The sequence below is a fragment of the Protopterus annectens genome, chromosome 3.part1 (genome assembly GCF_019279795.1).
Source record: "Protopterus annectens isolate FY-2018-M chromosome 3.part1, PAN1.0, whole genome shotgun sequence".
NCBI lineage: Eukaryota > Metazoa > Chordata > Ceratodontiformes > Protopteridae > Protopterus > Protopterus annectens.
The window spans coordinates 60587775-60609918 of NC_056732.1; the positions used below are offsets into that span (position 1 = coordinate 60587775).

A 22144-nucleotide genomic window follows, 5' to 3' on the forward strand; every position below is an offset into this window, starting at 1 on the left:
AGCTCACTGCAAGGAAATTCCTGCAGGCTCTGGGCTACATGGCTTCCTGCATTCTTTTGATTCCAAACGCAAGGCTTCACATGAGAAAGCTTCAATGGTATCTGAAAAGCGTATGGTCACAGCATTATCACGATCTGGATATTCTGGTTCCTCTGATCCCCTGCCTTCAGAGGGAGTTCCTCTGGTGGTCCAGGGTATGCACTTTAAACGAAGGAAAGCCTTTTCGTCTTCCTCAACCTACTCAAATCCTAACCACAGACGCCTCGGATTATGCTTGGGGAGCACACTTTCTAGACAATTGCCAGCAGGGAACCTGGACAAAGGACCATCTTCACTGGCACATCAATCTGAAGGAAATGTTGGCAGTTCAAAATGCCCTTCTAGCCTTCAAGAACCTTTTGCAACCAGGGCCTCTGCTAATTCAGACAGACAACACCACGGTCATGTGGTACATCAACAAGCAGGGGTTCTCATTCATACCCCCTTTGCAGACTTGCTATGACTTTATGGGACACAGCTCTAAATTTGAATCTACATCTCCAGGCTCAATTCATTCCAGGGAAACAGAATCTCTTAGCAGACAGCCTGAGCAGAAACATTTCAGATCCTCACGAATGGATGCTAGACACCAACTTATTCAACAGGATTACTGCAGTTTGGGATGTCCCCAGATAGATCTGTTTGCATCCCATCTCAATCATCAGCTGCCTCGCTTTTGCACCAGGGCCTTCCACAAAACAGCTTGGAGAGTGGATGCCCTGTCCTTCAGCTGGAGAAGTCTTTCAGGATATGCCTTCCCTCCTCTTCCTCTACTACCTCGGCTATTACTGAAGATAAAACAGGACAAGCCCAAGTTCCTCATCCTGATTGCTCCAAATTGGCCTCGACAGTTTTGGTATCCAACTTTAAAGCACCTGTTCTTGGGGCCTCCTTGGATTCTCCCTCTGAACCCTTCGCTTCTGTCCCAGCATCAGGGTCAGTTACTACATCCCAATCTCAAGACCCTTTGCCTGGCAGCTTGGCTCTTCAAAGGAATTTGATTTCCTCTAGTTTTCCCAAACAAGTTTTGGATGTTCTTCTGGAAGCTAGACGGCCTAGCACTAGGAAATCCTATGCCTCTAAATGGAAGAGGTTTTGTATTTGGATGCAAGACCGAGGTTCGGATCCTCTGGTTCCTGATCTCTCTTCTATTTTGCTTTACCTTTCTGAACTTTTATCTAAAGGACTTTCCTTTTCTTCCATTAAGATTCATGCTTCTGCTATTTCTGCGCATTTCAGTTCTGATCCTCCTGTTTTTCTCATCCTTTGGTGAAGCAATTCTTGAGAGGGGCTAAAATTTGGCCTCCCAGGACCCCTCCTGTCCCTGCCTGGGATCTTAATTATGTTTTAGAAAAACTTACTTTGCCTCCTTTTGAGCCTGCTGCATCTTCAGATATTAAGTTTTTATCTTCACAGACTCTTCTTTTATTAGCATTGACCTCTGCCAGAAGGGTCTCAGAGTTGCAAGCTCTCATGGCTGTGGAACCATACCTTATTTTCCATCAGGACAGAGTATCCTTGAGGACCAATCCTACATTCATGCCTAAGGTGATTTCAAAGTGGCTTTAAATCAGACAATTCACCTTCCTACTTTCTTTCCAAATCCTCAAAATAAAGGGGAAAGGATTTTGCATTCATTAGATGTCCACAGACAGTTACGATTTTACCTGGACAAGACTAAAGAGTTCAGAAAGTCTAATCAATTGTTTGTTTCTTTTGCTTCCAGTTCTCTTGGAAAACCTATTTCTAAACAAACTATTTCCAAATGGATTGCTTATGGAATCAGATTTTGTTACACTCATCATGGGAAACAGTTTACAGGTACCATTAGAAGTCATTCTACTAGAGCAGCTGCCACTTCTACAGCTTTCCTCAGAAGAGTCCCTACCAAGGATATCTTGGAAGCTGCCACTTGGAGTTCTGTGCATACTTTTTCCAAGCACTACAATCTCCCTCTGTTTTCTAAGACCAGGGCAGGCTTTGCCTCTGCTGTTTTGCAGGGTATTCTTGCCTCCCCTTCTTCTATCTAAAGCCTCCTCGCCTTTTACACTGCTTTGGGATTCCACCCTACAGTTATGACTGCAACAGTGAAACACGAAGAACATAGTACAGTTGTGTACACCTACCATAAATGTAGATGTTCGAGTGTCTTCACTGTTGCAGTCGGGGTTTCCCTCCCTCCTATCCCCTCTTTTTTCTCCCTTTTCCTTTTTTGTGGTGTATTTGTGTTTCCTTGTTGGATTTATTTTTGATTTATTGGGGACTTCTGACATCTAGGGCAAGAAAGGCTGGAGAAGATGGCGTCGGCTGAGGGCTATGTACCAAAGCGTACTGACGTCAGGGTACTAGCTTGAACAGCCGACGCCGGACCCAGACTTTGGGATTCTGGCCGACCTTGGGCTGCCTGCCGGCAGGAGCACCCTACAGTTATGACTGCAACAGTGAAGACACTCGAACATCTACATTTATGGTAGGTGTACACAACTGTACTTTCCTCAACGGTGAAAGTCCAACTAGCCATTTCTAATTTTCATGTTGGGGTAGGCATGTCTTCTTCTAAACTTTGTAAAATTTTTCTCAAAGGTGCCTTTCTTCTCAGACCCCCAGTTAAGGACCCGATTCCTCCATGGGACCTCACTTTGTTGTTGCTGGTATTGGTTTCTCCTCCCTTTGAGCCTGCGGCATCTGTGGATCTACAATTTTTGACTTGGAAAACTGCCTTCTTGGTTGCCATTACATCCGCTACAAGGGTGTCGGAGCTTCAAGCTGTTTCTATCTAAGTCCTTTGTATGGTCTTTCACAAAGGTAGAGTGTCGCTACGCACTAACCCGTCCTTCCTTCCCAAAGTCACTTCGGAAGTCAATATTAATCAGATTATTAATTTACCAGTATTTTTTCCTAACTACCAGAACAAAGGGGAATATAAATTACATTTACTGGACGTTCACAGGCAGTTGAGGTTTTATCTGCACAGGTCTAAATCTTTCCGCAAGTCTGATCAGCTTTTTGCGTCCTATTGAAATATATAAAACTGTTGCAGTAGTATAAAAGATGAGGAAGTTAGTGTTTTATGAACTTGATTGCAGTGTGTGGTCATTTTTAATTTATTGATTTAGTTTGCTTGATGGGAGTACATTGCTAAATTTTGGTGTATTTTACTGTATTTTAATTAATTACCCCTTATTTTTTCATTAGGAGCCATAGGAGCTTTTAAATCCACCTGAGCTGTCACCAACTCAAGCAGATGAAGCCTCAGTTTAATGTCTCAGCCAAAGGATGACGCACTCAGCAGTGCAGCACCCCCATATACTCAACTGCAGTGTCATTAATCAATCTACCTGGTGTGGGAATAGAACCCACAGCCTTTCTTACCAAAGCAGAGTGTGCTAGCTGTTGTGCAACTGGCACTGTTTTGCAAGAGGAAGTGATCTTCTATTTGATGTCTAACCAATAACCAGGGTCCCATCAGAGATTTTGTACCACTGGTTCTCAAATGTGTGTGTGAGTTTTTATCCTCTGACCTCTTTTATTCCTGTGTTAAAAGTTAATCTTGCAGCCATTTCAGCATGTTTGTTTATAGATCCTCCTCTTTCTTCACTGTTTGTTGTAAAACTGTGTCTGAAACGAGTTGTACTTCTGAGAACTTGTAAACAGGTTGTTTCTCCTCGGACTCTCTGTTGTGCTGGAAAAGGGGACTATTTCACCATTTGAACCTGCTCATCAGAATGATTAAGGTTCTTGATGTGGAAAACTGTAATCATCATTGCTCTGACATTTGCAAGAAGAGTATCCGAGTTGCAAGCTCTCATGGTAGGTGAACCCTACCTCATATTTCACAGGGATAGGGTCACATTAAGACCAAGCCCCTCCTTTATAGCCAGAGTGGTTTCAGAGTTTACTTTGAAATAAGCCATCAATCTCCTAGTTTTCTACCCAGAACCTAAAAAATGGGGGGAAAGGGGTTTTACATACACTGAATTTACACTGAATATGCATAGGCAGCTCAGGTACTATCTTGACAAAATAAATCCTTTAGAAAGCTAACCATTTATTTACTCCTTATCATGGGACAAAGAAGGGGCATCCTGTAACTAAAGAATTTCCAGGTGCTTGTCCTCAACTACTGCCTTTTGTTATATCCATCATGGCAGATCTATTCCAGACAGTGTCAAGACACCTTCACCTAGACTTTGTCATCATCTGTGGCATACAAAAAAGAAGTGTACTTTAGAAGCATTCTAGAGGCAGTTACATGGTTCTATGTATATATATATTTACAAAGAATTAAAAACTGGATTATTTTTGTAGGGCCAGGAAAAACTTTGTTAGGGCCACACTTCCAGCAGCTTGGGGATCCATATTCTTCCTTCTCCCAGGTTCTGTAGGCTTTGGTAATCAAAACATGTAGCACAAAGGCTACTGTGGCAGTGGGAATTATGAACATAGTACAGCTGCGTAAGTTGCACTTACCCATAATGGTGTGTGTTTGAATTGCTCAATGCTGCAGTAGACACACCCACCCTCCATTCCCTTATTATATATAGTTGTAGTTAGCATATAAAGTAGGGGCTCTTTTGTGTGCTTCTACTTTATATATATATATATATATATATATATATATATATATATATATATATATCTCCTTGGGGTTAGCCAATCAGCAGTTAGAGCAAATGTGTGGGAGGGAGCCAGAGGCTTTTTAAAGCTGATGATTGTTGCAGGATACAACCTATGAAGCCTAAAAGTTACTGTAACAGTAAGGAATTCAAACAACTACTGTTATGGGTAAGTGTAATGTATACAACGGTACTTTATTTACTGAGTAACAGCTTAAGAGTTCCATAACAAAAGGGGAAGGTTTTGTGTCTTAAAATAATATATTATTGCACGCAAACCAAAATCATGTTTCATAAATGTATATAAACTGGTTGCATGTGTTGTTACAAACTGCCACTCATCCTGCCATGTTACCTGATGTAACTGTTCCACAGAATGGTCACTATCACTAATGTAGGAGTGCAGTTATTTTACTTGTGGTCTAAGAATCTCAGATAAAAGACTATCCACTCTCTCCATAGAGTCACTTATCTTTGAAACAATAGGTCTTTCTGGAGACTTGATTACCTCTTTATGTATGTCAACTAAAGCTAATTTTGAAAAGAAAGTTGCCAAGGATAACCATAAGGCATTCTGTGGCTACGTCAAAAACCTAAATGGCAATGCTCAAGTCTGTTCTGAGCTAGTACAAATTGGAACAAAATACACTGACCCTTCTGACATTGCCAACATCTTGGCTGACAGGTTCAGTGCAAATCCCCCCCCCACCACCTACAGGGCCAATTACCATTCTAGGGGATTGTGTAAGTCCAATTACTACTGATACATTGGTTAACAAGGCTCTATCTAAAGCTAAAAACACTGCCTCCGTGGGACCAGATGGTGTCCCAGGCTGTGTCATACGCGAGCTCCAAAAGGAATTAACCCTGCATCTTAATAGCATGTTCAGTCTCAGCCTCTCCACAGGATATGTGCCCATAGAATAGCGCACGGCAATGGTGGTCCCGCTACACAAGGGTGGGGCCACAACTGACCCTGGGAACTACCGACCAATAAGCCTGACCAGTCTGATCTGTAAGGCTGTGGAGCGAATCATTATGGAACTCATAAATGGAGAGATTGGGAACCTCCAGTCGCTGGACCCCACACAGTTTGGCTTCGTCAAGGGCAGATCATGCCTCCTGAACCTGGTGGATTTCTTTGAGACAGTTACTCAGGCTATAGAGAAGGGAAAGGAGGTACACACGGCTTACCTTGACCTTGCTAAAGCATTTGACACCATTCCCCATTCAGGTATTATTGATAAGCTCACCAGCCTGGGCATAAACCCTTACGTCACAAGATGGATCACAAACTGGCTCTCAGACAGATCCCATAAAGTAAGAGTAGCGGGATCTATGTCCGAATCCAGACCAGTAACGAGTGGTGTGCCTCAGGGCTCTGTCCAGGGGCCCCTCCTGTTTGGCATATACTTCTCAGAAGTACAGGCAAGCACGGAAGGGCTGTGGCTGACTAAGTTTGCAGACGACTGCAAACTGGGTGCTATAATAGAGTCTCCGGCCGACATGGAGATCCTCCCGAAGGGCCTAAATGAGACTGATGCATGGTGTCAAAACCAAGGTCTCAAGCTAAATGCAAAAAAATGCATAGTAATCCCCTTTGGAAAAAACAGAGTACCCGCAAACTACAACATAGGAGGTAATCCCCTGAAATCTGAAAAAGAAATAAGGGATCTAGGGACCCAAGTAGATAGTCAGCTTTCCTTTGATAACCATGTTGCCAAAGTGGTTAGAAAATCCTTCTATGTGACCCATCTGATCACGAAAGCATTCGCATCAAGATCTAAGGATGTAATGGTGCCCCTCTACTCTTCCCTCATCAGACCCATTATTGAGTACAATGCACCAATTGGAATGTACCTGGCTAGACATCTCCAGCAGCTGGAGAGACCACAGAGGTACCTAATCAAGAGGATTACTGGCCTCAAACAGTTGCCCTATGTAGCAGGATTGAAAAAGCTAAGACTGTTCTCTGTTGCATACTGCTTTCTCAGAGGCGATCTCTGTCTGACGTACAGAGCCATGTCCACCCCAGAATTGTTGAACATGCTCCATCTTAGCAAAACCAAATCTACTCGAGCCACACGCTCAAGGGATATATAAACCTCAACACAACAATGAATAGAACATGCTGGAGGGATAGATTCCCTTCGCAGAGACTTCCCTTACTATGGAACAGGGTCCCGATCTACATAAGACAGAGCGCCTCACTGTCATTCTTCAAGAGGAACCTTGATAAGTGGATGGGTAACAGAAAGTTCACACCGGGGATCACACCAACAGCACTACTAGATAGGGGCCAAGGATACTAGCTACTAGTACAAGGATCTAGGGAACTACTAAAGGGGCGGTGAATACCGCACAACGTGGCTGGGCTAATATATGCCTTCGGGCAGATAGTCCAGTACCAACCTATGTACCTTTGGAATACATTAAAATAGTGGTGTATGAAGGTTGTCCACAATTTGTCACTTTTTTCCAGATTTCATTAACTTTTTTTTAAATAGATTACTTCTTACAGAAAAGAGGAATGGCAGTATAGGCATGAATGCCAGTCTTTTTGTGGAGTTTGTAGAAAAAATATGTACTGTTTAAACATAAAAAATGAATATTTAGATGCATTAGTATGTTTTAAACTAGGAGGGATGCAAACTAGTCTATATAGGAAACTCTCCTCTACCAATAATTTTTTGCCTGCTAGTGGAACACATCACCAGCACCTTATAAGGTTTTTGCTATATGGAGAATTTAGCAGAACAAGTTACAACAAACACAATTAAATGTCTGAGTGTTAAAAGTTATTCTAAGAATCTGCTATCCAAGTCTTTGGAAAAAGTTACTGGTGTTGCAGGTAAGATAACCAGACAAGTATACTGAAGGAATGGTGTGGTAATCAACAAAAACTATGTTTTATTTGTAGTGAGATATGCCCCTTATATGCAACGAGTGTGTAGGATTATCTGGAAACAATGTCATATCATTAATAGCGATTGTTTTCTGAGTAAAGTAGTAAAACTTTCTCATGGAAATTATCTGAGCTTCATGGACAGGGGGTAGTTCATTTAGGAATCTTCCTTGGAGAAAAGGAATGTGATAAAATGTTACTTCAGTGCAAGGGTTGTTCCGCCTTTGAGTAAAGGGGTACGGCAATGCTGCAAGATATGGATAAACACAAAGTCCCAAGTTAAAAAATGTTCTTTACAAAGAATATTTTATGGATTATGTTGCCCATGTAAACATTTGTATGCAGGACAAAACTCAGGCAGATCAAATTTCAAGTGTACATGTAAGAGGCGTTACAAATGGAATAGGTACCAGCCCAGTAGCCATGCATTTTATGGAACGTTGTAATGAACATTTTAAAGACTATGCATGTTTGTGACAATTTGCATACGATTGTTCGCATGTTAACAATGGGAGCATGATTTATTTATGTACATTAAACACTTTGTACAAAAGTAATGAATCAGGATTTGAATTTGAAATATTTGTTGTGACTTTATATTTTATATTGCTCCCATGTAGTTGTGTAAATACACTACACATTCACTTTATATTATTGCTGAATTGATTAGATTGGCTCTTCTCACAAGGGATAAGACATTTAAAGTTCACGTTAAATGTTTAGTATTGTAATCTTTGAGGACAGTTGGCTAAGACAGTAGTTATTATTTTAAAGTTACAACGACATAAATGTCTCTGGCTGCCCAGGTATGTGTGAACAGAATACAGTAGGGGTTCTGTTCTGTACTCAGAGATGAAGAATAAACGTAGCGGTGTGCTGTTTTCTTCTTTCTGCTTGTCAATCAGCTTTTCTTGGAAAGCATTTTTCTTTCTTTCAGTGCAGCTTGGTTTCCATTGAATGAAGAGTATAAGGCCAGCATTTCAAGCTACAACTCGAAACAAGATTCTAGACGTTTGCTGTCTGGGGGGGGGCTGTGCCTCTCACCTCGTTTGCTGGCATAACCCCATCCACTCCTTTTCACGGACTCCAAATCTGTGTTACCATAGCATTGAGGAAAGGGGATTTTGATTTCAGATTCAGACTCCCACCTTCACACTAGCAGTCTTTGTGTGGACAGTGTTCATAACACCAAATGTATTCCCCTTATTTTCCTTTAGGGTTCGGAGGTGAACACTAGGCTATCTACTCTTAAGGGTCATTTTAAAGCCTAGCCAATAACCGTGATCAGAATCGAATCCTGTACCTTGTTTTTATAAGGTAAATGCCTTAACTATTATACCAGATTCATCCTTTGAAATGGTTTCTAGAATGTGAACTAACTGAACACAAACACACAAAAACACTGCAGTGAGATTGGAACCCCTAACTAACTAGCTACACAAGCTATAGAACACATTACTTCACAAGCACCACAGCACAAGTCTTTGATGAGGTTTTAGTACTGCTGCTACATGAATTGAAAGAATAGGGAGCTGTAATATTTTGAAGACTATTACTTGCAGTGAATTTATAGGACTGGTTGAGGTCACGGTGAATGCTTACTGTAGTGTCTTAACAGGCTCCCTATTGGAATGTCTGCACTCAATACCAAGTGCCAACACACCAAAAAAAAAGATTGAAATTCCAGTAGAGGAGTGAATCTCTAGCGTTGCTGTTCTCCTTTAAAGTTCTTTTTGCAGGAGTGCAAGCCCCTCACACCGCCCAAGCTTATATATACCAACTCCAAGATTACCATACCATGGAGAAAAGGGAATATTCTAGGAAATGGCCATCTCTGACGTAGTATATGTACGTCTGTTTTTTTTGGCCATTTATTTTTTCCATGTCTTGGGACTTGCCCTAGCAGGTCCTGACATTTCATATTGTTATTGTCTTAACATTTCCAGCTTATAAATGGCCCACTTTTGTAACAATGGGGCATGTTGCAGTTATAGGTAGCAAAAGAACACTTGGCCTGAAGTGCTGTTATAAGTTATGGCATTATAAAGAGTCGCACGAAACTGACCGTATAATTCCAATACCTAGTAGACCGAAGTGCTAGAATGCAAGGGCTGATGCATTTAGGAGGGGATACTGTGGATAACATTGCTACTTCACATCACTTGGATCTTCGGTTTCATTCTAGCTGAGGTACTGCCTTTGTGGAGTCTTCATGTCCTCCCTCTGTCCTTTTTGGTTTTGCCAGGTAGTTTGTTTTCCTCCACATTCAGTAACATGTCACAGTTCAATGTGGAGTCCTGTAAATTGCATGCCTTGGGTGAGTGTTTCAGTGCAATCTGTGATAGACTGGTATCCTGTCCAGAATTCTTATCTCTGCATTGCGCCCACTGAATGCTGGGATAGGCTGCAGGTCCTGCTTGACCCTGAACTGGATAAAGAAAATGAATAAGTTCCCTCCTGAGTAAGGAATGACCTTTGCTTTTGAACACGCAAAGTGGAATTTTTCTAATTATGCTTTGGAGTTATTAGTTTTGTTATTTTTCCATTTTTAGATGCTTAGTGCATCATTGTGCATTATCGTTCATACTAAATATTTGTTGAATTGTAATGAGGAGCCTTCATTTGCTTGGCTGCTCACTTAATGAATTGTTTATGGTTTCCATCTGTGACATGAGTGTGCTTTTCAGCACAGTCCAGCTGATTAAACCTGTTGTGTCAAATGGGTTTGATGGTAAGAATTATTTAACTTGCCCCTAAAATTATGTAACCTAAGAGTAGGGTATATTAATGAAGAAGGAAAAGCCACCAGCTTGAGGGATTTGCAGAGGGCCAGAGGCTTGCTTGCCCCCCCCCCTTGGGATCAGGTTTTTCTGACAACAATATCCCTATGTTCAACTTATATAATATGACACCATCTGTTTTGTTGTGCATGGTTGTAGCAAGATCTTGTTTCTCCAGAATTTATTGTAAAGTATACATCATTCAGTTTGTGTACCAAGTCAATATTTCATGCCATAAAAGGTTATTTTCTTTTCGGAATTAATTGTATTTATTGCATTTTGCTGACTGGGTTTTTAATTTGTTAAGCTGAGGTTCTTTTTAAGAGTGACATGGAGTAAAAAGCTGAAGGTGTGGAACAGTGATACATAAACTTTATATTATTAATATCAAGTGTACAACAAACATTCAGTTAACAGTAGGTTAAAGTCTGGTACTCCATTCCTTAACTGATTTTATCCGTTCAGCTTCTTAAGTTACAGGCACTTCATTTTAGCTTGGAATACTGACTTCATTACAGCATTATAAATTCTTCTGCAGCATACTTGCTTATTTAATGTAACTAATGCAAACTTCCTGGATTTGCAGGTGCTGAAGCGTATGATCAAATGCTGCTCGCTGTTGAATTGCCACACTCAGGTAAGTACCTTGTGCCAAAAATAATGTATATTTTTATTAACTCATTTAGTGTTCCATAAACTGAACCTGCTTTAATATGAAAAATTATCAGATTATGTAGTTAAAAGCCCATTTAAAGAACACAGAAGTAACATCTTCCCTGACATGACAATGGCAGAAAATTATGCGCTGCACAGATTTCATAACATTAGTAAGACAGTAATAAACAGTTGTATAAATGTGCATATAAGTCCAAGATGTTTTTCTGCTTTGTCAAGTCAGTGGTATTGCCTCTTCAACACCAGGGGATGAACTTGATGTTAGGGCACTGTGTGTGTGTGTGTATATATATATATATATATATATATATATATGTATATGTATATGTATATATATATATATATATATATATATATATATATATATACATATCCACATACATACATATATGTATAGTCCACAATGCTTTGGCCAAACATGTTTCTACTTATGGTCAAACCGATACATTTAGATTTTTGGTGATAGAGGTTGCTAAACAGAATGAACATGGAGGGAATTAGTTAATAACACAGAGACATCAGAAACTAGGTGGATTATAAAACTGAGAGCGGATATGGGGAAAGGACTTAATGACGGAGTCCCACTTAAACCTTTACTTGAAAATAGAATGCTTTTTAAATTACATATTTTATAATAATTTTAATAGCAGTTTTGTTGTTGCTCAGATATTTGTTTTAGATAAATATATTTATTCTATTAGTTTTGTATTATACAACATTTTTGTTTTTATTTGATGTTCATGACACAGTATAGGTGAATGTAGACCTTTCTTTTAAGGTGATTAATTAGTACTTAAGTGATTAATTGGTTTTTAATTTGATTGATTTCTATGTGTTTCTAATGTCTGAAAAAGTAGTGGTTCATGACTACGAAAGCGCTAACGTTTTGTTATTAATAAAACCCTGCACTGGTATTTAATTTGTGTTATTCGTTTGCCGTTGGTTCAGTGGATGCTGTTGTGGACTATTAACTTATATTTCCTCGAACCATTTATTTGTGCTGCCAGCTCCTGTTTGTAGAAAAGTACAGGGTGTAAAAATGTAGCCCTGATTGTCTTTCTAGTACTTGGAGTCAGGGAAACATCCTACCACACAACCTCTGCCTGAGACACATGCAGTACCATCTTCACTGATTAACACACTCAGTAGTGGGTGTCACAACCTTGGGGCATAGAGGATTAAAGTCCTGACTACAGCCTAGGTGACCTGAGTTCATTTAGTAACGTGGAAGCTTGATGGAGCTGGCATGCAGGATGGCTGTGCCCAACCTTCAGTGGGGCGTGGGAGGGGGACTGATTGCTATTTGTAGCCATCCTTTGGAAGAAGGAAGTGTGCACAAGACTAGGCACCAGGTATGTTTTCTGACAGGCTATTGATGGGTTGTAGCCTTCACTTAAGTGTACGGGAGCAAGCAGTGGTGTGGCCGCCAGGGTGATTTGGGTTGCACATGCTCCCATTCAGGCAAGAAGTTACTCTAACAAAGAAAAAAAAGTCCTCATCACCAAGATACCAGTGAAGAAACAAACAAACCTGATGGCTGCCTAAATGATGACCCCATTCTGGATCACTATCACCATTATGGATCTGGGTGGATCCCACCACCACCACCACCACCACCACCACCACCACCACTAGGGAACAAATGGGCTCAAGTCCTCTTTGTGGTGTGGAGGCTTGATAGTTGCCAGACACAGGGAAAAAAAGGCATGTAAAATATAGTCTTAATGGCAGGTGTTGTTCCTTCTAATCAGTCGTTTTATACTTTCTGAATGAGCACTGCAAATACTCAAGTCATAAACCAGTTTTAACAAGTGTTAATTCTGTTTACTTCATGTCACAGTGTGTTTCCCTTGTGCTTTGACTCCCATTACTGTAACACAGATATCTCAGTCCCCCGAGTACTTCATTCCTCTGCTTTTGCCATGTTTGTGTGTACCCTGGAGAAGTGGAGATATGCTCTAGAGAGAAGAGGAATGAAGGTCAGCAGGAATAAGACAGAATATATGTGTGTGAATGAGAGGGGGGATAGAGGAATGGTGAGGATGCAGCGAGTAGAGTTGGTGAAGGTGGATGAGTTTAAGTACTTGGGATCAACAGTTCAGAGTAATGGTGAGTGTGGTGGGGAGGTGAAGAAGAGAGTACAGGCAGGATGGAGTGGGTGGAGAAGAGTGTCAGGAGTGCTTTGTGACAGACGAGTACCAGTAAGAGTGAAAGGAAAGGTCTACAAGAGAGTAGTGAGATCAGCTATGTTATATGGGTTGGAGACAGTGGCATTGACAAAAAGGCAGGAATTAGAGCTGGATGTGGCAGAGTTGAAGATGTTAAGATTTGCACTGGGTGTGACAAGGATGGACAGGATTAGGAAGCAGTATATTAGAGGGTCAACTCAGGTTGGACGGTTTGAAGACAAAGTCAGAGAGGCAAGATTGCATTGGTTTGGATATATGCTGAGGAGGGATGCTGGGTATATTGGGAAAAGGATGCTAAGGACAGAGCTGCCAGGTAAGAGAAAAAGAGAAAGGCCTAAGATAAGGTTTATGGATGTGGTGAGAGAGGACATGCAGGTGGTTGGTCTGACAGAGCAATATGCAGGGGACAGGAAGAAATGGAAACAGATGATCTGCTGTGGCGACCCCTAATGGGAACAGCCGAAAGAGAAGAATAAGGTGTATATATATATATATATATATATATATATATATATATATATATATATATTTATATACATTGCTATAACATACATATATATTTTGCTATAACAGTTTTTTTAACAGTTGTGACTTCATGCCATAATGATAATGTATACATAACTTCACTGTCCTCCCCATTTTGTTGCAGCCTTCTACCCACTCCCATTACAATGTTTCTGAGTATGGTTCTCTTTTTTTTCATCAAGCTTCAGTTCTAGGGATCAAGCCACCTGTACCCCTTGTTCAGCAGGAGTTTTGCCTCCTACACCCCCAGTATTCCATTGTCACACACCCATGAAGAAAATTTTGAAAACAAAAGGAATTGCTTCCAGCATGCACATAGAAACCATATTTCCAGTGATTTCTTATGAAGAGCAGTGACTAGGAAGTTGAACTTGGTGGCTTTCAACCTTGTCTGCTTTGCACCAGAAGAGCAGTGTGCTAATGGATAGCTATGCCCCCACCACCACCACTGGGCACTTTTCTTCTATATATTAAGTTCAGCTATTAATCCATGATATGGTAGGCAGTTTCTAGAACTTAACTCAAACAGCTCTTTAGCTCTTTCCCATTGTACTAGTTTTCCTGCCTGACTGATCTGCTTGTAATACCATAGTTCTTTAAGTGATCTTTGCCACTTATTTCCTGCAACCTCTTGCCTGTCCACCATCTCTCTAACTGTAGGTTTCCTGCAGCCTCTTGCCTGTCCACCATCTCTCTAACTGTAGGTTTCCTGCAGCCTCTTGCCTGTCCACCATCTCTCTAACTGTAGGTATCCCTATTGACAGCTTCAATTTTATCCACCCCATTACTTGTTTTTTTCCTCAAAATATTTCCTGCTAATTTATAAATGTATTATTGTGTGTGTTTATTAACATCCTCCCCAAGTGCCTGTGTCTAGTGAGTCAGTCAGAATTGCCCATTTAATGTGTAACCTTCAGCATGGATAATGCATGTGAGTCTCAACTGGGTAATCTTAAAATAACCTTTCAGGACGGACTTTCCTTATCCCCCTTGTTCCAAGGAAAGAAGTCATTTATCCTATATAACCATTTGCAGTTTTCTCATCCCATATAAACTCCTTTACATTTTTACTGAGTACGGCCTACATGTTTTTCTCTGGTTGGTAAAAATAGGCCTTGTCCATATGTAGCATTAAGGGGCCTAAAACATTTTGACTGCCTGTGTCTGTCTGTCCATATCCATTGTCATTGTTACCAAGGTCTTAATTATATTATATTTGGTGTTCCTTAATTGTCCTTAGCTGCAAGCTTTTTTTTCCAACCAGGATCGTGAATATTTAATTATATTGTGCTCCAGTAAGTACAAATATTCTGTCCCATGTGTAGGTGCATAATTCAATGCTGTTGAGTTTGTCTTGCCTTCGTTTATTTTATACCCAGGAAATAGCTGGATTGCCTCAATATATTTAATTGTATAGGTGTGTGCGGATCAGGTTTTGTCAGGCACATTATTTTATCATCTAGAAACAGTGATGTTTTCTCATAAATGCCAATACCAGCTATATCCTTGGATTTGTGAACTTCTTATTTTCAAAGCCAAGAGCTCCAGTGACAATGCACATAAAAGTAAGGAGAGCAGACATCTCCTTCTGGTACCTTCTAGTTAAATGCAGTCTTTCTGAAAGAGCCCTCTCCCCACAAACACAGATGCACACCCCTTTACTCTTGTTCTAAACCTGTATTGATTTTCAGAATTGGGATTGAGTGATAGATTTTGGGGGGGGGGTCATATCCTGTCCCAGCAGACCCTGTCAAACACACTTTCTGCATTTAAACTGACCAGTAAGAGAGATGTTTTCTTATGTTCACCTCCCTTCTGTATTATTGTTGTTCTTCATTAGATCACTGTTGCAGTATAAGTAACTGTATGGGATGTATCCTGCCAAGGATCGGACATCAGGCCCATCTACAAAGCTTTAGGCTCCTTCCTCTTGTCCTGTACATCTGCCCTTTGCGCAAGAGTATGTGCTGGTATAAGAGGCACATGCAGGCATGAAAAAAACGCGGAACTTAATCATCAGCTTTGCTTCATGAATTTGGTGGTCGGGTTCACCTACAAAAATGGATGAACAAATAAGTATCCCCACTGTGGAACCTTTCTTTTTCTGAAGAAAATTTTATTCAGATTTGCTTATATCTAACAGGAAAGGTAAATGTTTGTGTGCAGGTAGACTCCCTGCATTCACACATTCCTCTTGTGAATTTTGTTTAGTGGATCAGCAAAATAGCAAGTAAGCAAAACATCTTTAAAATTGTTTCTAAAGAATAAGCTTCCTAAGTAGCTGTCATGCAAGTTCATGACAACTGAATCTCTTTCAGTGGACCTTCCTCCAGAGAGGAAAAAGTTGTTGAAAGAGGCATTCAAGGAATATTAGAATTAACTGTCTTGTCTCTGGTCTGTGTCTGATGTCTCTTTCTTCAGCCTTCAAAGCATCAATCAATTTAGCCTGGCCCATCTAGCACATCACCTCAGGATGCCACTGTGGCCTAGGAGATAAACACATCCTTACAGATCGTACATCAGTCTTTGGCCAAGGAGGAGAACTTTGATTCATAATCCCTCATTTTATGGATAACTGAAACATGGCTAAAACACAATTGTTGGCTTTCCTAATATATCTTCTCCTACTACTTTGTTTATTTCAACAGTAAGCCGGGAGAGAGGTAAGGGTGTTGCCCTTTTAATTTACAACAATGTCTCCTAGGGTGTTGCCCTTTTAATTTACAACAATGTATCAGCCATGATCAATAACATCAGGACTGCAGAAAGTACCAGCAGCAGTAGTCAAACCTGAATCCCAGGGTGTTGCCCTTTTCATTTACAACAATGTATCAGCCATGATCGATAACATCAGGACTGCAGAAAGTACCAGCAGCAGCAGTCAAACCTGGATCCTAGGGTGTTGCCCTTTTAATTTACAACAATGTATCAGCCATGATCAATAACATCAGGACCAGCAGCAGTCAAACCTGGATCCCAGGGTGTTGCCCTTTTAATTTACAACAATGTATCAGCCATGATCAATAACATCAGGACTACAGAAAGTACCGGCAGCAGCAGTCAAACCTGGATCATAGGGTGTTGCCCTTTTAATTTACAACAATGTATCAGCCATGATCTATAACATCAGGACTGCAGAAAGTACCAGCAGCAGCAGTCAAACCTGGATCAAAGGGTGTTGCCCTTTTAATTTACAACAATGTAACAGCCATGATCTATAACATCAGGACTGCATGAAGTACCAGCAGCAGCAGTCAAACCTGGATCCTAGGGTGTTGCCCTTTTAATTTGCAACAATGTATCAGCCATGATCAATAACATCAGGACTGCAGAAAGTACCAGCAACAGCAGTCAAACTTGGATCCTAGCAGAGATGCCATTAGGTTGCCACACCAAGCTCCATCTCTACATAGAATCCATCTCCTCGTCTTCCTCTTTAGCTTACAGCAATATCTTGTAGTCATTTTTCCAGCAGATGCATCATGAAGCGCCATTATACTTGGAGACTTCAGCATCAGCACCACCGCTGGCAATTCTGTACCCTGTGACCGAAATGCTCGGCCTCCACAACGTGAAGCAGTCAACTACACATGTTCATTACCCACTTACGCAGTCTGGACTTGTCCTCCATGTTAAGCGTCACTGATCCCAACTTAGCTTTAAACTTCTTTCTTGAGAAGTGCTCCATCCTGTGAGTTGCAGTCTTCCCTCTAGTCAAAAGGAGATTGAGAGGGCAGAAATATGCCCTTGGCTCAGCCCAGACTTTAAAAAAAAAAAAACTCTGGCAGCTAGGAATAAGGCATGAGAAATTTGGAAACAGTAGAACTTCAATGCTCAGCTACAGCAAAGTTATCTAGAGCTAAAGAAAGGAACCAGGAGAACAACTGATTCTGCAAAGGTGAACTTCATTTGAAATAGACTAGAAGCACATGCCAGCAACCCAAAATGTGTCTGGGAAGAAACAAAGTAATTTGCAAGAAGTATTGTGGATCCTTCACTCATCATTATCACTTTTGAACTGTGACCTTTTGCTTCAGTTATGTATATGAGCCTTAACTATGTAGCTCAAAAAATATCCATTTAAATCACGTAATCTTAAACCACCTTTTTTGTATTTTTTTGGAAGGATCACCGTTTCCCATTTAACTCTTGCCATCTTCCCCTCCCAGATAAATTCCTTCAGATGTTTATTAATTCTTGTCCACAACTTCTTCTCTGGTTAATAAAAGTATACCTGACCCGTATATAAAATTAAAGGAACTAAAAACATTTTCACTGCTTGTATCTTACAGTCCATATCCATAAACAGTAGCTTTTGTTTTCTTAATTTTTGTGTTATCTTTTGTTTAGTCTCTTCCCACATATCCTTAGCTGCCATAACAGAAGTGTTTTAATCCATACTCTTAAATATTTTGTGTTATCTTGTCCCCATAAATAGGAGTATGATTGAAAAGACTTGAAACTGTGTCAAAATGTTACGGAACAATTTGATTTCCTTTTCAGGATTTATAAGGTACAAAATAATTTCATCTGCTAATAAGGCCAACTTTTCTTCATTACCATAGCAATTATATCCTTACATTTTTGAGTTCCTTATTTTCTTTATCAGTGGCACTAAATGTAAAGCAAATAAAGGGGAAAGAGGACACCCCTGCCTGTTCAAAGATAGCTTATCAGAGAGGAACCCTCCCACTTTGATTATTGCCTCTGATCTTTCAACTATCCTCCTAAATTAACAGTATTATTGTATCAGGGAATATAAATGCTTACATTGCCCACTTCATAAAGTCCCAGTTTATTTTGTCGAATACTTTCTCTGCATCAAGACCCACCAACAACAGTCGTTTTATCTTAATTCTGCATTCTTAAAATCAAGTGTGCACACTAAAAGTACATATTAAAATAATAGCACACAAGGACCTAATGCCAAGCTATGCTATTATTTTAATATGTATTTTTAGTGTGAACACTTGATTTTTGATATGACACTTGATTTTAAGATATGTGCCATTTTATATTTATGATAAATACTTTTTTAGAAATGTATGTGTATGTACACATATATGTTTTGTTTTTATACTGCAATGTTTAGCAGTTTTGATATGTCATGATGTTCATGTAGGATATATGTAGTCTAGCACTTTAAGGGAAAGGAGAGATGTGTATTTTTTCCCGCCAGAGATGGTTTTTAAATCATCTGATTGGTTTGGGCGGTTATGGTCTGAAGAATCCTCTGGGTGAAGGCGCTTACCTTTGTTATTTCTGTTCGTGAATAAAATTGTTTCATGTGACCCATCGCTATCTGGATGTGTTTTACTTTCTGCAGCCTTGTTTCGTTCCAGCAACTACTTTTTGGATTTATCTTTATTTACAGACTGATTTTGGTTGCTGGAGTGTTCACCCTGTGTGAGTACGATACCTGACATTATAACCATGGTTTAAAATTGAAGTGGGTTTATATGAAGCTGGGTCTGATGGATCTCTAAAGTCCTTAGATAATGCAGCCGACAGAGCTTTCTCCCAAGATGTTGGTGTTCCCCTCCTTTTAAAAATACTGTTAAACAAATTTTTCAGATGTTTATCACTTTGTTCTGTCATAGCTTCCAGGCCACACAACTACCTTCTGTTCCTGTAGACTTCCTGAAGATTGATTATACATCACCATTTTTTTCTCATTCTCACCTATCTTAAATGTTAGTTGCTGAGCCTCAGCTACCTCTGACCTTGGCATAATTAAGTCTTTCATGAATATTCCCATTTGTGCTCGTTCTTGATTTCCACGTTTCAGTGCTTTATGCAGATTTTCATGCAAATTCCAAAGTATCTCTAATTTTAACCTCTACTGGATCTCTGGTTATTTTTCTTATTATAGGCTGCCTAAGTCTGACGAGTCTTTTTTACTTTCTGTTGTCTAAGTCATTATGCTAAAAGTTTTTGTGCTCCGAGTTATTATCAAAAAATAGTTGCTTAGCAGCACTCTTTCTAAAGTCATGCATTTATTATCCAGATACTCCCTTATTTTCTCTTCAGCAGGCTGCATTTGCACCTCTTCTTGTTCTGTGAAATTCCATTTATTCAGCAGTACTTTAACATTTGTGAGCCCCTATAAGTAATTCCTATTACTTCTGAAACATATCTTTCTCATTTTTCTACCCTGTTTTAAACTCCATCTTCATTTTATTGCACTCAATAACTTTTGATGATATTTCTATCTTCCCTAATAACTCAAATAATTTCCGCTATCCATTCCATAAATTCCTTTTTAACAGATAGGTGGTAAGGTTTCATTTTTATTTTTACCTTGCACTTTTATCTTAGGTTTTATTACTGCATGATCTGACATAGTTATTGGATGTGTGTGAAAGCTTTCAATTAAATGCACATGTTCCTGAGTAATTTAATTTGTGTCTAGTCTAACCCAGTTATTCTACCTTGGGGAATAATCTGTAAATTCTGTCCAGGTTCCTCCTACTGAATTCACATCTTCCATTACAAATATTTTCACAAATTTCTTCAGAAATCTACCTTTTTTGTTATATCTTCCCTTCTAGGTCCCCCTGATACATCCTCACTATAGCAAATCAAGTTCCAGTCCCACCTATAAATAATATTCCCTTTGAAAATTTTTGGTGGAATATAAATACATGCCAGCATAATCTTCCTCCCATACCAATAGCCCCTTACTATGACAAATCTGCCATTATTGTCTTTTTCCCCCTCTTCTATCAATATTGGAGCTCCTCTATTAGTATAATTACCCCCCTCTTCTATCAATATTGGAGCTCCTCTATTAGTATAATTACCCCCCTCTTCTATCAATATTGGAGCTCCTGTATTATTATAATTACCCCCCTCTTCTATCAATATTGGAGCTCCTCTATTAGTATAATTACTCCCCTTTTCCTTTGTCCCTGATATTCTGCTAACTGTCCATCTAGAAATCTCGTCTTATCAAATACATACGCTCATTTCTTTCAAAACGTGTCTCCAGCAGCTTTGCTATTTGCACTCTGCATTTCTTAATATAATTCTTAATATAATTCAGTACTCTTTCCTTTTTGTCTATACATGTAAGGCCATTTATGTTTCAAGATATTATGGATAGATGTTTCTTCTCACATATTATACATGACAGTTTTCTAAATGTGGGTTACTGACTTTTCTGTTACATGCCCTCACTGTTTGGCAGGCTGATCTTTTATGCAGTTGTTTCTTATTTCCATTTGAACCTATGTCGCATTTTCAAGACTTTCTGTTTTAATGAAAACACTCAGTTAGCTAAATACATTTTCAGAATACCCTCATTACATATTAACTTAGAACAAATGCTCTATACCAGAAGAATGCAAAGTTCCTGTAATCACGGCTGCACAGGTAAAAACCACACTCTCCAAAGCCAAGAACACGCATCCATGGGACCTGACAACATCCCAGGCTGCATTCTACACGAATTACAGAATGAACTGGCACCCCACCTAAGCATGATGTTCAATCATAGCCTCACCTCTGGCTTTGTGCCCAATGAATGGCGCACAGCGACGGTTATCCCTCTCCACAAAGGAGGAGCCACCATGGACCCCAGGAACTATCACCCCATTAGCCTAACGAGCCAGGTCTGCAAGGCCATGAAACATATCATCATGTAACTTATAAACAAAGACATTGGTAATCTCCAAACTCTGGACCCCACCCAGTTCGAGTTTGTAAAAGGCAGATCATGTCTCCTAAACCTGATAGACTTCTTTGAAGCAGTCACCAAAGCCGTAGATGAGGGTAAGGTGGTTCACACAACCTATCTAGATCTCGCCAAGTCTTTTGATACCATCCCCCACTCTGGAATTATAGATAAACTCACTAAACTAGGTATAAATTTCTATGTCACAAGATGGGTTGCCAACTGGCTCATTGACAGAACCCACACTGTGAAAGTAGCAGACTCCAAATCTGACTTCAGACCAGTGACAAGTGGAGTACCACAGGGTTCAGTCCTGGGTCCTCTCCTGTTTGGTATCTACTTTTCTGAAGTACAGGCTCACACTGAAGGTCTTTGGCTAATGAAGTTCACAAATGACAGCAAACTAGGGACCATAATCGAAACTCCTAACAATGTGGACATCCTACAAAAAGGCCTCACTGAGACAGACGCCTGGTGTCAAAGCCATGGCCTCAAGCTCAATACCAAAAAGTGCATTGTCATTCCCTTTGTAAAAAACTTTGTACCCATAAGCTACCACATAGGTGGTAGTCTACATAACACCGAAAGTGTGATAAGAAACCTTGTGACACAGGTGGACAGTAGTCTCTCCTTTGATAATCACATCGCTACAGTAGTCAGGAAATCGTTCTACATGGCACACCTCATCACAAAAGGTTTCTCATCCAGGAGAAAAAGGTCATTGTTCCCCTCTTGTCACT

General features: G+C 40.0%; 1 protein-coding gene across 1 annotated transcript in view; it reads left to right on the forward strand.

The window, feature by feature from the left end:
- Positions 1 to 22144, forward strand: part of LOC122797632 (integrator complex subunit 8-like) — a 1436218-nt gene that overhangs the window by 1137175 nt on the left and 276899 nt on the right. The window contains exon 18 of the mRNA XM_044066176.1: positions 10927 to 10977. Within this exon, the coding sequence (XP_043922111.1) occupies positions 10927 to 10977 (51 nt within the window). The remainder of the gene's footprint in view (positions 1 to 10926; positions 10978 to 22144) is intronic.